Source organism: Trypanosoma theileri, assembly GCF_002087225.1.
Source record: "Trypanosoma theileri isolate Edinburgh chromosome Unknown TM35_Tth_34_V1, whole genome shotgun sequence".
Lineage (NCBI taxonomy): Eukaryota > Euglenozoa > Kinetoplastea > Trypanosomatida > Trypanosomatidae > Trypanosoma > Trypanosoma theileri.
In genome coordinates, this window is record NW_021639876.1 from 158,057 (window position 1) to 173,264 (window position 15,208).

Here is a 15,208-nt window from a genome sequence, read left to right on the forward strand (position 1 = left end):
TTTTTTTTTTTTCTTTATTGGTTTTCTTTTATCTTGTTTTTCTTTTTATTTTTGGATAGTTCAGTAATGACAGAGGATTTAGGTGATTGGGGACTTCTTGGTATAGCTGATATATTAGATGCTGATTTAAGTCGAAAAAAAGAGTTTCCATCTGATACTTATGTTTCTCTTAGTGAAGTTGAAGTTCCCTTACTTTCTTGTGAACCTTCCTATGTTACACGCTACGTACAGTTATTAATAAAATATTCCAAATACGATGCTGAGCAAAGGAGTAGTAATCTAGAAGAAGTAGATGCTGCTCGTTCAGAAAGATTAAAATGTTCTCTTGCTGCATCAGAACTTATTCGTGAAAGACTCGGAGGAGCTATTGAGTCATTTGCTTTAACCGTACAACAAGAAATAAGTAAACCAAGTTGTCTTCAAACTTTGGTGCTTTTAGGAACTCTTGTCTGTCCTGACACTGGTGCTTTTTGTGATGCTCTTATTAATGGTACTGAAGATATGATATTAAGAACAGATTGTTCTCCAAATGATATTAGTTCATCTGTTGATCTAATACAAATGTTTAAATCTCAAGTGGGATTTGATGTCTTAACAAAAGAACAACAAAAAAGACTTTTTTGTCTTGAGTTTTCTCTTTCATTACGTTGTGGAAAGTTAAGTGCTCTTGTAAATTGTCTTTTACAAAGATCTATAAAAGAAAGATTAGAAGGGGTATATTCTCCTCCTCCATTGGAACATCGTGTTAATTATGTAAAAGCAAAAACAGATAGTTTTCTTACAAGAATTTGTGAGTTACCATTTTCTGTTAATTTGGAACATATATATTGTTTTCCTGGTGATGATAAACTAGTTGTATGTAGTGGGAGTAGAGGATGTGTACTTGATCAATTAGGAATGATGGGAACTCGTTTTAAAATGAATACAGAATTTGATCTTCATTTTGGAAAAAGTTCCAAAATAATTTTTTGTGATGGAAAAATAGTTTTTGTTGCTAGAAATGCATCATCTTCTGTTGGAACTGTTTCTTATTCTATTCAAAAATATAATTGTGGATCTGGTAAACCTTTAGCTACGACATTAATTGTATTTCATTTAACTGAAAATACCGCAGGTACACATGAAGTTATTTTTGATATATCTGGTACTATCCTTACTTGTCTTGTATGCAGTGAATCTTCAAGAATATCGAACAGTAAATGTTATTTATTACAAAAAAGTATTGATTCTATTTTTGTAAAGGAAAAAAATAATTTTTATGTAAACTCTAATAATTCTCTTAAAAGAGGTCCAAGTTTATGGAATACAAAAAAGAAATGTTATTATTTTACTAAAGGTAATAGTATTTCTGTTGGACGAGTTACATTAAAAGATAATTTTCATCCCTTTACAGTAGAAATGTGGGTTTATCCATGTAGTACATCAGATGATCAAGTTATTATTTCAATAGGAGATAAAAATATAGATGAAATTTTAATTGAAATTGAACCTACTTCAGAAGGTATTTTATGGAGAGGTGGATCTAGAACTCCTCATCTTGGAGCTTCATTTGTTTCTTATATTGTACCTGGAAAATTATCATTTTGTCGTCGTTGGTGGCATGTAGCTCTTATATTTAAAGGAAATTCATGGGATTTATGGATTAATAATTCTATTGTTGCCCAGGCTCCAGCTCTCGTTTCTCCTGAAGCAATAATAGATGTTGAATGTTCGTTAGGAAAAAGTTTTGTAGGATGTTTAGCTGAAGTTAGAATATGGAATTGTATTCGTACACCTGCTCAACTTTTTAGAGATAGTAAACGTTCTCTTACTAATATGGAAACATCACTTTCTGGTTATTACCCTCTTGATGAAAGTGAAGGTGATGTAATTTCAGATTATGCACCAAATGCTTCTCATGCTCTTTTACATAATGGACAAGCAACATGGTTATCCGTAGATGATTTTCCAGTTATTTCACCAAGTATAGTACGATGTATTGATGATTTTGCTCCTATTGCATTACGTGAAACTTCTGATAGTATTTTTCTATCAAGTTGTCCAGGATATATTGCTCTTGGTATTCCTACTAGTGGTCCTTCTCTTACTATATGTGAATATACAACAAGCGATTTTAAATTAGTATTTCAAGCAAGAGTTGAACTTCCTGCACGGGCACCTATTAAAGGACTTGGATATAATGCTTTACGACATTCTATAGTTTGTTATGCTTTAGCATCTGATAAACCTAAACGTTTACTTATATGGGAATTACATCAACAACATTATTTTCCTTTTTTACAAAAAGATTCATACAATTGTATATGGGAATGTGAAAAAGATTTATTAACACAATGTGCAGCTTATGCTAAACGTTTAGTAGGTGCAGAAAGGTGTTTGGTAGATCAATTATCATGGTCTGTTCAAGTACCTAGATTAGTGGTGGATACATCTGATAGACTTCTTTCAGGATTACTACGACATATTTGTAATGTTCAATTAGATCAAAAAAATCATGACTATACAAAAAATTTATGCGCTTTATTACATGCAAATTTATTATGTCGTGTTGAAAATCAACATGAAGGATTAAAAAAAGAAATTGGAGATTTATTTCCAGATGCTCAAAGTCTTATAAAAGCCGCACAAGAGTGTAGTAGTGAAACTCCAAATGCAAGATTAGAATTATTACGTCTGGCTTTTCAAGAAACTTTTTATGATACTGGACTTCTTTCCATGACATGTCGTTGTTTATTATCAGAAAAAAGTCGTCTTGGTTTTATAAAAAATCAAGCCGGTCGAGGTCGATTAACAGAAAAAGAAGATATGTTATTTCGATCTTTACTGGATTATTATGGTTCTTTATTAGCATCCAATATTTTAATTACAAATACAGAAAATGCACATCTTTTCTGTATTTCTCTCATGTCAGAGGAAATATTTCAAGTGGAACGATGGATTACTGGACATCATAAATCTATAGAAGCTGTGAAACGAACAAGTTATTGTTTAGAGGTATTTCAAGAAATTCTACTGGCAAAAGTAGTAGAAAAACCTCAAGGTGAATGTGGTGGATTTGCAATAACGTATGCAAAATTACTTTTGCGAACAGGTGAAAAAATTATAGAAATATTTGCCAAATCTCTTCGAAAAAAACCTGAACTTTATCAAATGGAATTTATTCATTGTATGGAATCAAGTGTGGTGGGTTCTCTTTTACCATCCTTTACAGTAGCGCTTCCATTATTACCGACAAACTTACAAGGAGCTTGTGTTCCTTATATTAAAGGATGTCGTGAAGCCTTATTTTCTCTTACCGATACACTTCCACAAAATGCAAAACTTTCCTATGATCTTGGAGTAGCACTTACATCCGCATTGTGTCGTATAGGTTGTTCCTTATTAATATCTTCAGATGTCGTTACTTCTCAAATAGAAGCTAAATATTTACCTTTACTATGCGGTGGAGTTCGTAAGTCTGGATCAGAGCGAGATGCTATCATAAAGAATTTACAACAAGGTGTAGGTTATATTTCAAAATTAGTGGATGAATTACACCGTGAAGATGTGGGAGCATTACCGGTGATTAGGGATGATCGATTGGTAAAGTTAGAACGACTTTTAATGACATCTTTTTGTGCATTACTTATTCCTACAGATGCGTTAAAACAAGTAACGAAACAAACACTTACCCCAATGTATCGTTATGTTCATAATATGCGATCTATGGTACTTTCTAAACGACAAGAAAGTGTAGAATATCTTGATATTTTAGAACATCGAGCTTTATTTTTAGCTCGTTTTGAACCTATTTGTGGAACAAGAACAGAATCTCTTCCTCGTGTTAAATATTCTTTAAAAGATGCAAGTCCACAACGGAAATGGAAACAATTTTTTCAAACTTGGAAAACACTTCGAATATTAAAAACTAAATTACCTCAACAACGAGAAATGGAAAATGGGGATCTTGGTTCTCTTATAGTACAATTTCTACAAGAAAAAGATATGGATCGTGATAATATTGATCGTCTTGTTATTCAACAAACACAAAGAGCACAATACAGATTATCTGGAATGATGTTATTAAAACAATTACTTGAAGAAGCAAGAGTAAGTGATAAACTTGCACATATTGTTCTTCCTGTTTTAGTAAAAGCTTTTACTGGATGGTATTACGCAGATGATGTACAATGTTGTTCAAAGGAAGATTTTCTTCGACTTCATGGAGCTTTTTTTCATATTTTAGAACTTGTTTCTATAAATGTTAAAAATCAAATGTCTGATATGTGGGCAGAGTTATTATTATCTTTATTAACATCTGAACTTCGAGTAATGGATTTTCGAAGAATAAAAGGTGATATAGCCTCTACCCTTTGTTCTTTATGGAAATTTGAGAAACGAAAAGATAATGGATTTCCACGATTTAATGCAAATATGTCTGGAACTTTACGAAATACAGTTCTCTCTGCTAGTGGGGCGGCCCCCACACTTGTGATTGGACGATCTGGACACACAATAAAAGGCCTTGGCGGAAGAGGCACATGTGTGGCTCCCTGTGAGTGGTCTATGAGCCGTAAGAATTTCTTTTATTACTTTGAAGTGTTAATAATAGATCTTGGCCCTGGTGGGAGTTGTTGTATTGGGGCAGGTCCCTCCGATTACGGGGTTTCACGTTTACCGGGATGTGATGCCGAGTCCTACGCCCTTCACACAGAGGAGGGAATGATTTATGAGGGAAATAGTATTGGTCGATTAACAGGATTTACCTTCAGTATTGGAGATGTGGTCGGGTGTGGATTAAATACAAAGACAAAAGAAATTTGTTGGATTAAAAATGGAAAAGATCTTGTTACCACTTTACATGTAACACAACAAAAATTATATCCACTCATTGGAATGTCTGGAAAAGGTTTAGTAAAGGTAAACTTTGGGGCAGAACGATTTATGTTTGATAAGGTACCAGGATTTAAAACGCCAAGAAGATGTTTAGGGGAAAATGCATGGGATGTATTTCGTATATTTTCTATTCGAGCAGCGCTTGGGTTTATAGAATCAGGCAAGGGATCTAATAATAACAATAATAATGATAATGATAATAATAATAATAATAATAATAATAATAATAATAATAATCATTCAGATACACTTAAAGGATTACGAACCACTCTAGAAGAATGTTTTGAGTGTATTTGTACGGAAATGGAACGTACACTTCCTTTTCCTAATTCTGAAATGTTTATTATTACTCTTTGTTCACATTTAACAACCCTTGCAAAGGTACTTGTTTCCGCTCGTGATGATACCCTTAATTCATCTGTACAACGTGTTGTAAGAACCTTACAGAGGGGAAGTTATTACGCTTTTCGAAGTTATACATGTAATTCCAAAGTTCGATGTGCTCTTATTACGGCATGGTTTGCCTTTATGAATTTATCGGAACCTTCTGCTATTACAGAAGATAATAATATTCCAGGTTTTCTGGATACATTACTGACCCTTGCAAGAGAACTGGAATGGGTTGTCTCTCAGGGATCCATCACTTTATGTGAATCTCCTACCGCTCTTGAAGCTTGGACAGCTTTAGCTTTACTTCAACATATGAATAGTGATGAAAGTTTAACCCATCGTTGGAGAGGGGAATTACATTCATGGATTATACAAAGTCTTGAAGGGATTCATAGTAATAGAACGAATACATCATTAGCACTACGTATTCTCTTTGGTGGACCTCGATTGGCTGTTCCTGGGGATCGTATTATGGTTCGAAAATCAAAACACGCAACTGTAGCCGTAACGTTAGTAGATTACTCTTTGGATGATGAAACATGTGATGTTATTGAAAATGATGAAAAACATTTTACCGTTTCTCTACGACAAGCTGAGATAACAATAGGAGAAGAGGCATCTACATTCCCTCAGAAAGATAATAATTTACATAATACTCAAATGCATCAAGTGCTTCAATTAGCACGACAAATGTGGAGTGAACATGCTATGGATAATGGGATAACCGGAAGTTCTTTAAAGTATAGATCTCTTGCCATTGTATGGCGATGTGTAGAAAAAGGATTACTTTTAATACCTAAAGAATTTCTTACCTTGTTAGCTAAACTGTATGATAATGGTGAAATTCCATCAGATGAACAACAAACTGTGGTTCAAGATCGATTAGTAATTGAATATTCTCTTTTAGTGAAAGTATTAGGTGAGAATATTAGTTTAGGTAATGGTAATACACTTACCAATACTTCAGGGAAATCTCATAATGATGATGCAGAGACACGAACTCGTTTAGCACAAGAATTATCTATGCGAGGTTATAATCTTGATCTTTGTTTTCTTGCTCTTGATGAGACAAATAATGATTTACAAGCAGCTCTTCAACTACTTGGGGATCATCATGGAGATTTTATATCAACGCAACGACGTACAACTTTTCCATCTAGTGAGGATGAAGATATAAGTAGTGATGAGGGAGAAATTGATACAGCTGAATATGATATTCATGTTTTATTTCCTGCTGAAAGTGATGATGAAATAGATGATGATATTTCTGTAGATCGTAGTGATCCATTAAATGATGGAATTCGTTTTCTTGGAGGTTATGTATCTATAACAGGTGAACGTCCTTTAGGTAATATATTTACTATGGATATGTATTTATATCTTTTTGATGTTACCATAACCCAAATAATTTTTCATCAAAAAACTTCTACAGAAGATTGGCAATTTGTTGCACGTATTCAAGGTTCTGCATTTCATTGTGGATGGGAAAAAGTTGGAGATGATACCACATCTCTTTGTAAGGTTCCTATTGAATATACAGATTCTTTACGTTGGATTCATTTAACCATGGTACAAGATACAAATAAATTTTATCTTTACAAAGCTGGTATTCTTCAATCTGAAATGAATTTTTCTTATAAAGGTCTTTTATTTGAAAATATATTATATCTTGGTGGATGTCCAGAGAATGAAGAGATGCGTCTTAATGGAGGGATAAAAGGTATTCGAATTATGGATGTTGCGTTAACAAGAGAAGAAGTTACTCGTTTTGTCTCCATGGAAGACTCCACATCTTTTGTCTATCACTCCATCACATTAGAGTGTATGAGTGATACGATTAAAGCCATCTCCACAGATGGATGGTTGAAGGCAAGTGTAAATTCAGTAGGGCCTGTCACCTGGTTTGAGCAACTGGATGGTGAGGGAGGAAGATCTAATCATGTATGTCAACAAGAAATTGATTTTACAACTCAAAATGATGAAACTGGTATATTTGCTATTGATACATTAAAAGGATTTAGTAATTTTATTACACTATGGCGTAGAAGGAAAGATCAACGAAGAGAACAACTTTTATCAATTATTCCAAAATTGGATAGACAATTGGCGTGTTATTATGCTGTAGCTATATTAACACATATGATGCGACTTACATCGGATCTTGAAGTTTGTCTTGGACGTGAACAAGTACATAAAATGGTTCGATTTGCTATCAATTCTAATGATACAGATCTTTTACAATCTCTTATTTCTACAACAGAACATCTTATTAAAAATGAAAATGCTACTATTGTAAATTATATAAAAGAAGAACTTGTAGAAATGGTTCAACGAGAACAAAAAATGCTTATTTTTGAATCTCCACATCCTTTTAAATCTACTTTGGCCAGTGCGCATGAAGTTTACGTACCAGGAAGACGATCATATGAAGTTCATTTTGATACTCGATGTTCTTCCAGTAGTATGTTAGTTACATTTTATGCCGATCATGCACTTTCTAGTGTTATTACACAAGCTCCTGGATATGCATTAAATTCTATTTGTATTCGTGCACCACGTTTCTTTTTTGATGTTCGTTTAGATACTTCTACTCCCCAATGGGGATATAAAATTATAGTTTTATACGATACAGCTGTTCCACGATTTGCCGCTCATCTTCTTCGTACAATGGTATGTTCTGTTATTACAAAAGGAGTATCCGGTATGAATATATTAAATACAAATGATTGTCTAGATGGATTGGCAAATGCAAGTCGTATGAATGTTGGAATTACTCGTTGTCTTATTCTTTCTTGTATGACAGATATTCTTCTTCACATGTCTGAATATACAGAACCTATGCAACATTTAGCTCGTATGCATGATCTTCGTCGAATGTCTGAACGTTTATTTCGAAGAACATTAGGATCTCAACATTTACAAAGTCGTTTTGTTCAAGTGGTTTCAGAATTCTACGTTGCACTTAAAGATGCCGAACATTGTTGGCAAGCTATTGGAGATGGACAAAAATCCCTTCGTTATGGAAATTATGATGGTGTGACCGATACCGATTCTTTTTTACAAAAGAGGATGGAACAACGTAATTTATATAAACAACGAGAAGGATTACGAGTGACGGTTGAAAAAGACCTTCACCCTGAAAGTCTTCGTGTGGGTGTTAATCCTAACCGCACCATCTTAGTTTGGAGTGAACGGACGGGGAGTTCTGTGATTGGGGATGTCCCATTAGGTTCTGGTAGATGGTATTTTGAAGTTCGCATGATGGCAAGTGGGGATGCCTTCATTGGTGTGATTCCATCATGGGCTCAACACTGGTCAGAAGTTCCCTCCCTCGAGACTTTTGTGGCATTTAATGGAAAAACAGGTGTTTATCATGGTGTAAAGGAAATTTCTGTACCACCACGTCGGATTTGGAAAGCGAAAGATTATGTTGGAGTTGTAATGGATGGTATTCAAAAGACTTGTTCATTTATTGTGAATGGGTATGATACCGGTGTATTTTTTCGTTTTGGAACAAATGAGTCTGAAGCCGTTTCCGCTGCTGGGGCTAATCTTCAAGATGAACAAGAAGTTTCTTATCATCCTTTTTTTATGCTTGAAGAAGAAGAAGGTATTACTATAAACTTTGGTGGAGCTCACTTTGAATATGAACCTCCTAGAAATTGTTTTCCTCTCGATCCGGCAAATTTAAGACTTGGAACACTTATTCCATATAATCAAATTCGTGCTTTCCATGATTTGGCAACTTATATTGTATCCGCTGGACGTACCCCATTACCACCTTTTTGTGAAGAAGAAGCAAATCCTTTTGAAGGTTCAACCGAACGTTTTGGTCCACCAAATGTTTCACTTCATTCTACTCCAGGTGTACAAGTAAATTTACTGGTTGTACGAAATACTGGAACTAGTTTTGCCACACTACGAGCGAATTGTCAAGTTTCTGGTGGAAAATGGTATTATGAAGTTACCCTACGTTCTCAAGGATTAATGCAGATTGGTTGGTGTTCATCTAAAGATTCTAAAGAGGCAACGGTTGGCGATACACCTACCTCTTGGTCGGTGGATCTTTTTCGGCGAATGAAATGGCATGATGGAAAACCTGAACCCCTCACCGCATCACGACGATGGGTGGTAGGAGATGTGATTGGATGTGCATTAGATCTTGTAGAGCGAAAAATGATGTTCCTTTGTAATGGTAGACTTTTATGCGATACGACACTAGGTGATAGTACCTTTACAAATTTACCCATAACAATTTCTTATGAACCGGCTATTTCATTTCGTTCCGGGAATGAGGTATTATTTAATTTTGGTTCAAGTAGTTTTAAGTATAAACCAGAAGGATTTTGTGCTTTAGGAGTTCCTGATTCTTGGAATGAACGAATAGATGCATTTTATTCAACACTTCAACCATCTACGACACTTTTAAGACTTCGAGAATTAAAAAATATGTGGTTATCAACCGATTTACTAACGGTACAAGAAATATTAAAACCTTATTCTGTTTTAGTAGATGTTGTACAAGAGTATTGTAAAAATCAAAATAAGGATTTTGCTCAACTCACGGAAGAAATATGTAAAGAAATATTTCAAAAAACTTCTATTCCTATAGAAAAAGCTTGGAAATTATATAAGGTTCTTATTTCATTTTCTCGTGTAGTTCGTACTGTTATACCATTTTTAAATCTTGATACACAAAATTTAAATATATCTACGAAATTATTTTTATCATGTCGTAGTATATTATCTCCATCTTTTCGTAATGAAATGGTGGATGATATTCTTCGTGAGACAAATGTTCGATCGGAACACTTTCGTGTATCTATAAATCGAATGAAAGCTCATTCAAATAAAGGTTCATGGATGTCTTCAGTATTTGGTCAAACATTTTCATTAATAGCAGATCAACATCCACGTATTTTTCGAACAAATAAAAGATTTTGGAGTGTTTTATTTCTAGGTGAAGGATCAGAAGATGTGGGAGGACCTTTTCGAGAACATATTGGTGAAATGTGTCGAGAGTTAATGAGTACTGCATTACCTTTTTTTGTTCCAACAGCAAATAATGTGCATAATATAGGAACATGTCGTGATGCCTTTGTTCCTGCTCCATCTGCTACGAGTGCGGCTGAACTTTCAGCTTTTGTTTTCATTGGTCAATTAATGGGAGGAGCTCTTCGAAGTAGTGAACCTTTGGGACTTTTCCTTCCTCCACTTGTTTGGAAATTTCTCTGTTTTTACCCTATTATGGAATCTGATCTTGATGATGTGGATCGTATTTGTTTACAGTGTATTCGGGAATTTCGTGGTTTAAAAAATCAAGTAGGTTCTGATGACATGTTTGACGATGTTTTTGACTCTGAAACCTTTACTACGCGACTGAGCGATGGCTCTGTGAAGGAGTTGATCCCCGGTGGAGGTTCTATTCGAGTGACGCTGGAGCGGTGCGAGAGTTACGCGAATGCGCTCTCCACCGCGCGGCTGGAGGAGTCTCTTGTGCAGCTGCGGAAGATGCGGGAGGGTCTGTTGAGTGTTCTGCCGGCGGCGGTGTTGTGTCTGTTGGGCCCGGCCGAGTTGGAGCTGCGGGTGTGCGGCCGGCCGGACTACGCCGTCGCGGAGCTGCGGGACGGGGCCGTCTGCGAGGGTCTCGCCGCCGACGACCGCCGCGTCTTATTTCTCTGGCAGGCCCTCGAGGACGCCAGCGCCCTGCAGCGGCGGCTTTTCCTCCGCTTCGTCTCGGGCCGCGATCGGCTCCCCGTGCGGCTGCGCATTCTCCCGCTGGCCACGACCGGAGACCCCGACGGCGTCCTCCCCCGCGCCGCCACCTGCTTCTTCGCCCTCGAGCTTCCAGACTACTCATCCCTCGAGGTGCTCAAGGCAAAGCTCTACTACAGTATTGAGAACTGCGCCGATATCGATACCGACTTCAACCCACGAGAGGTGGACGAAAGTGAGGCACCGCAACTTATGATAGGCGTCGAAGACACAAGGCAGGATGAAATGGAATCCTCTACGTGGAGTGAAGAATAACCTCTCTCATTCAACCGGTAACACACATCTTGCTTAAAGATGATGGTCTTTGTGTGTGTGTGTGTGTGTGTGTGTTGTTATTATTATTGTTGTTGTGGTAGTGGTGGTGGGTAGGGATGGGAGGAAGAATATTTTTCTATATTGATGTTCTTTTTCTTTTTGCTTCTTTTGGTGTCTTTCTTTCACTCTTGATGTCTTTGGTGCTGAGAGTCATTTTGCTTCGGATTAACAGAAATTTTTTTTTTTTCCCTTCCTCCTCCCACTCCTCCTCCTCCCTACCTTCGCACGCATACAAGCACACATCCACAGGTTCTGCTATCTATCTATCTAAGATAAACAGATAGTGTTGATGTTTTTTTTTTTTGTTTTTGCTTTGTTTTCTCCTTCTGGATATTGTTACTGGAATGATGTCATTTTTTTTTTTCTTTTCTTAATGACGTACAGACTATTCTTGTTTTTATTTTTATCATTTTTTTTTTTTTCTTTTGCTTTTCTATTCTTTCTTCTTGATCTCCTTTCTTTTATTGTGTGTATACTCTTGAAGATCTTTGATCAGATGAAGGGATTAACTTTTTTTGTTTATTTCTTTCTATTGCTGTTGCTGATAGCAGCACACATAGTAATCGGTGCAGATCATATACAAGTTCATTCCGTATTTCCTCCCATGTTACAGAATTACTGGGAAAATGGAATGCGTTTTTGGACTTTTGGATTAAATACAGTTGTAACAGATAACTACGTTCGACTGACGGAAAGTGCACCGAATGCTAAGGGATACCTATGGAATCGACATTCAAATCATATGGAGGCTTTTGAATTGAATGTTACTTTGCAAATGCGAAAACGAAGTTCTCCCATGTTCTCTGGAACGAAAGAAGGTGGTATGGGTATTTGGTATACCACGGCAGAAAATTTTTCTAGTAGTGCTGATACTCGATTATTTGGGTTTGCCCGACGTTTTTTTGGTATTGGTGTGTTGTTGTCCCACTCTGACGAAATTTCTCTCCTCGCTAGTAATGGGGATATTGATTTTGACGTTGAATCGATACAGCAACAGCGTCACGGGTATTGTCGTGTTCCGGCATTGGGTGAACTTCACCTTACGATTACCATTCGTTATAATAGCAATAGTATGGATGTGCTGTACGTTTATCATCCAAATGACGAACCACAACCGTCAGATTATGTTCGTGCGATTTTCTGCGCTTCCACACCTGCACCTCCACTCAATGGCAGTTATACATTTGGAGTTACAGCCGCTAATTCGGCAACGGCTCAAGCCACCCATGAGATCCATAGTGTTATTATGACACCACTCTCTGATAAAGAGCATCACGCCGATGAGGAAAAGAAAGCGGGCCAGGTTCATCTCTTTACTATGGATGAAAAAGAAGCAAATCAAGAACTTTTGGGAAATATGGCCTCAAAGGAAGGAGTTAGGTCATGATCTAGACAAAGCATATCTTTTCTAGTTACGGTCGTAGTTGCGAAAAAAAAAAAAATTTTTTTTTTTTCTTTATTTCTCATTTTGCTCTTTTTAACTTTTTCTTCTTGCTATATATATATATATATGTGTGTGTATGTGTGTATGTGCCTGGTTCTACTTTTAGGAAAAATAACGACTGTACATCCAAGTATTTCAGCGTTTCTTTATTTGTTCCCCTCCCCATGCATTCTTGCCATATCGAAAAAGAAAAAAAACATAACACTTTAAGGTGATTTACCCTTTCTATCATTTGTTTTTTAAAAATTATTTCTATATCCTTTCGGTTTTGTTTTCTTTATTACTTTAACAATCATAATAATAATTATTCTTGTTTTTTATTTATTTTTATTGTTTCTATTTTTATTGTTGCTGTCCTTGAAATCATTTAGAGGAACACAAAGGACGGCGTAAAAAAAAAAAAAAAAACGAAAAAAGTAGTAGAGACATAAAAAAAAAAAAAGATGGGAGGAGGAGATGTGGTTGTTCCATTTTGTGAATCAGTAGATGCCTATGTGAAGAAGGGAACAGGGATTGATATAGCATTAAAGGCCATGTTAGGCATGTCTCGCCTAGTCTCAATTCACGGCAGTTGCGAGGAGACGCGTGAGAACTATGCTCAGTTTGCGCGTGCCGTCGTTAACTGCCGCATGTTGATCAATCACTTTCGGTACCTCACATCATTTATGAACGCCGTTGATGTTTATAAAAAGAGAGAGGGTCCAGTTTTACCTTGGTTACTTCTTATAGGGTCCTTCTTCTTCCGTTCACTGGAACAAGTTTTTGGAGATCTTAACTACTACCAAATGGTTTGTATGCACCATTGGAACCGAACCCGGTTAAGCCTCGGTTATTGGTTTTTTAAATCACTTTCTTTGACCTGTGGCTTTTTACATGAACTTTTACGGATGAAGTCTGCATTAACTTCACCCCAATGGAAGAAACGAACCCCAAAGGAACGTTCAGAATTTCTCAAGGCAGAGATTATTTCACTCACTCGCTACATTTGTGATATGATTGTGTACTACCAGTGGGTCCCATGGTATAATCCCAACAAGACCTTACAATACTTCTGCGGTGCACTCTGCGGTTCACTTGGTTCCTATACCTTCTGGAAGGAAACTCAGGCAGCGCGTTTGGCAGCAGCGAAAAAGGCATCTCAGCCTAACGGTGTATTGAATGGAAACAAAACAGAATAGTAAGTCTTGTAAAAGGCCATGCAATTGCCCAATCACAGCAAGATTCGATAATGAACAATAAAGTGAATAATAATAATAATAATAATAATAATAATAATAATAAAATGAGAGGACAATTTTCTGTGTATGTGTGTGTGTAGGTCTGTCTGTCTGTCTGTCTGTCTGTGTGTGTGTGGGTTGGGGAATATGAGCCCAGCAAGAATAGCAACAACAACAACGGCATAGAGATACGTCCAGGGAAGCTTGAAAAAAACAACAACAAAACCCCCCTCAAAAAAACAAATCAAAATTTGTTGGACACATATTACTTGTGATGTATCTTCCCGAGATTTAAGAGAAGGGGTGATGGGGATGGCTATGGATGAATGGGGTGGTGTGTGGGAAGGCCAACTCTCATGGCTAGAAAAATGAAAGAAAAAACGGAAATAGAGGGGGAATGAGGTGAAGGAAAAAAAAAAAAAAAACCCCTCAAAGTAAATATAAAGTAATATACACCCTATTAATAACGAGTGAATTCAATTACACGGTTCTTAGCCTCGGAGCACCTTGCAATCCATCATAGTCACACGTTACTTCTTTTTATGCTGAGGGTTCGGAAAAGAAAAAAAAAAAGGAAAAATACAAAAGAGAAGAAGATAGACAATGCAATCTACATATGTGTCTGTGTTTAACAGCGTGTTTTGCTGGCTGTGGAAATTAAAATTTAACCTCACAAAGGGAACACTGGTGGTATGAGCACTGTGCGTCCACTCACTCTTTTCGTGACTGTAAAACAAGATGCAGGTCTCTTAACGGATAAACTGTTAATAACGGTGAGTTTGGTGAGGGATGGGAGGAGGGGAAAAAAAAAAAAAAAGAACAAGGTTGTGCAAAAAGGAAGAGCTCAGACAAAAGGAACTATAAAATAATAAAAGAAAAAATAAAAAGAGAGAGAAATGATACAGCAAAAGAAAAACAAAAAGAATAAAAACAGCCACAATCAGGTTTTTAGTGCCTGTTCTCTTGTTGCAGTTTCTCTCTGGACTTCTTTCTCTTACATATCTTTCTTTTGCAATGGGTGTGCACGCACAGTGTCTTTTCGACGCTCTGCAAGACTGTGTTGAAGAAGGTGTGTGTGGGTGATAGTGGTCGTCTATATCCTGTGTGTGTGTGTGATTAAAAAAAAAAAAAAGGAAAGTAAATGAAATGAATATCAAAAATAACAGCAACAACAACAACACACACAAAAAAA

At 36.4% G+C, this 15,208-nt stretch overlaps 3 protein-coding genes across 3 annotated transcripts; all 3 read left to right on the forward strand.

Moving 5' to 3' along the window:
• Nucleotides 1-66: 66 nt before the first annotated feature.
• Nucleotides 67-11,295, forward strand: TM35_000341870 (ubiquitin-protein ligase; the record flags this gene model as incomplete). Its single annotated transcript, XM_029029085.1, has 1 exon — nt 67-11,295. The coding sequence occupies one exon, from the start codon at nt 67-69 to the stop codon at nt 11,293-11,295; it is 11,229 nt and encodes a 3,742-aa protein (XP_028879641.1).
• Nucleotides 11,296-11,959: 664 nt separating this feature from the next.
• Nucleotides 11,960-12,742, forward strand: TM35_000341880 (legume-like lectin; the record flags this gene model as incomplete). The annotated part of the gene is made up of 1 exon (XM_029029086.1): nt 11,960-12,742. The coding sequence occupies one exon, from the start codon at nt 11,960-11,962 to the stop codon at nt 12,740-12,742; it is 783 nt and encodes a 260-aa protein (XP_028879642.1).
• A 500-nt stretch (nt 12,743-13,242) lies between these two features.
• On the forward strand, nt 13,243-13,977 carry TM35_000341890 (uncharacterized protein; the record flags this gene model as incomplete). The annotated part of the gene is made up of 1 exon (XM_029029087.1): nt 13,243-13,977. One exon carries the CDS (start codon nt 13,243-13,245, stop codon nt 13,975-13,977), a length of 735 nt encoding a protein of 244 aa, XP_028879643.1.
• Between the last annotated feature and the right edge of the window lie 1,231 nt (nt 13,978-15,208).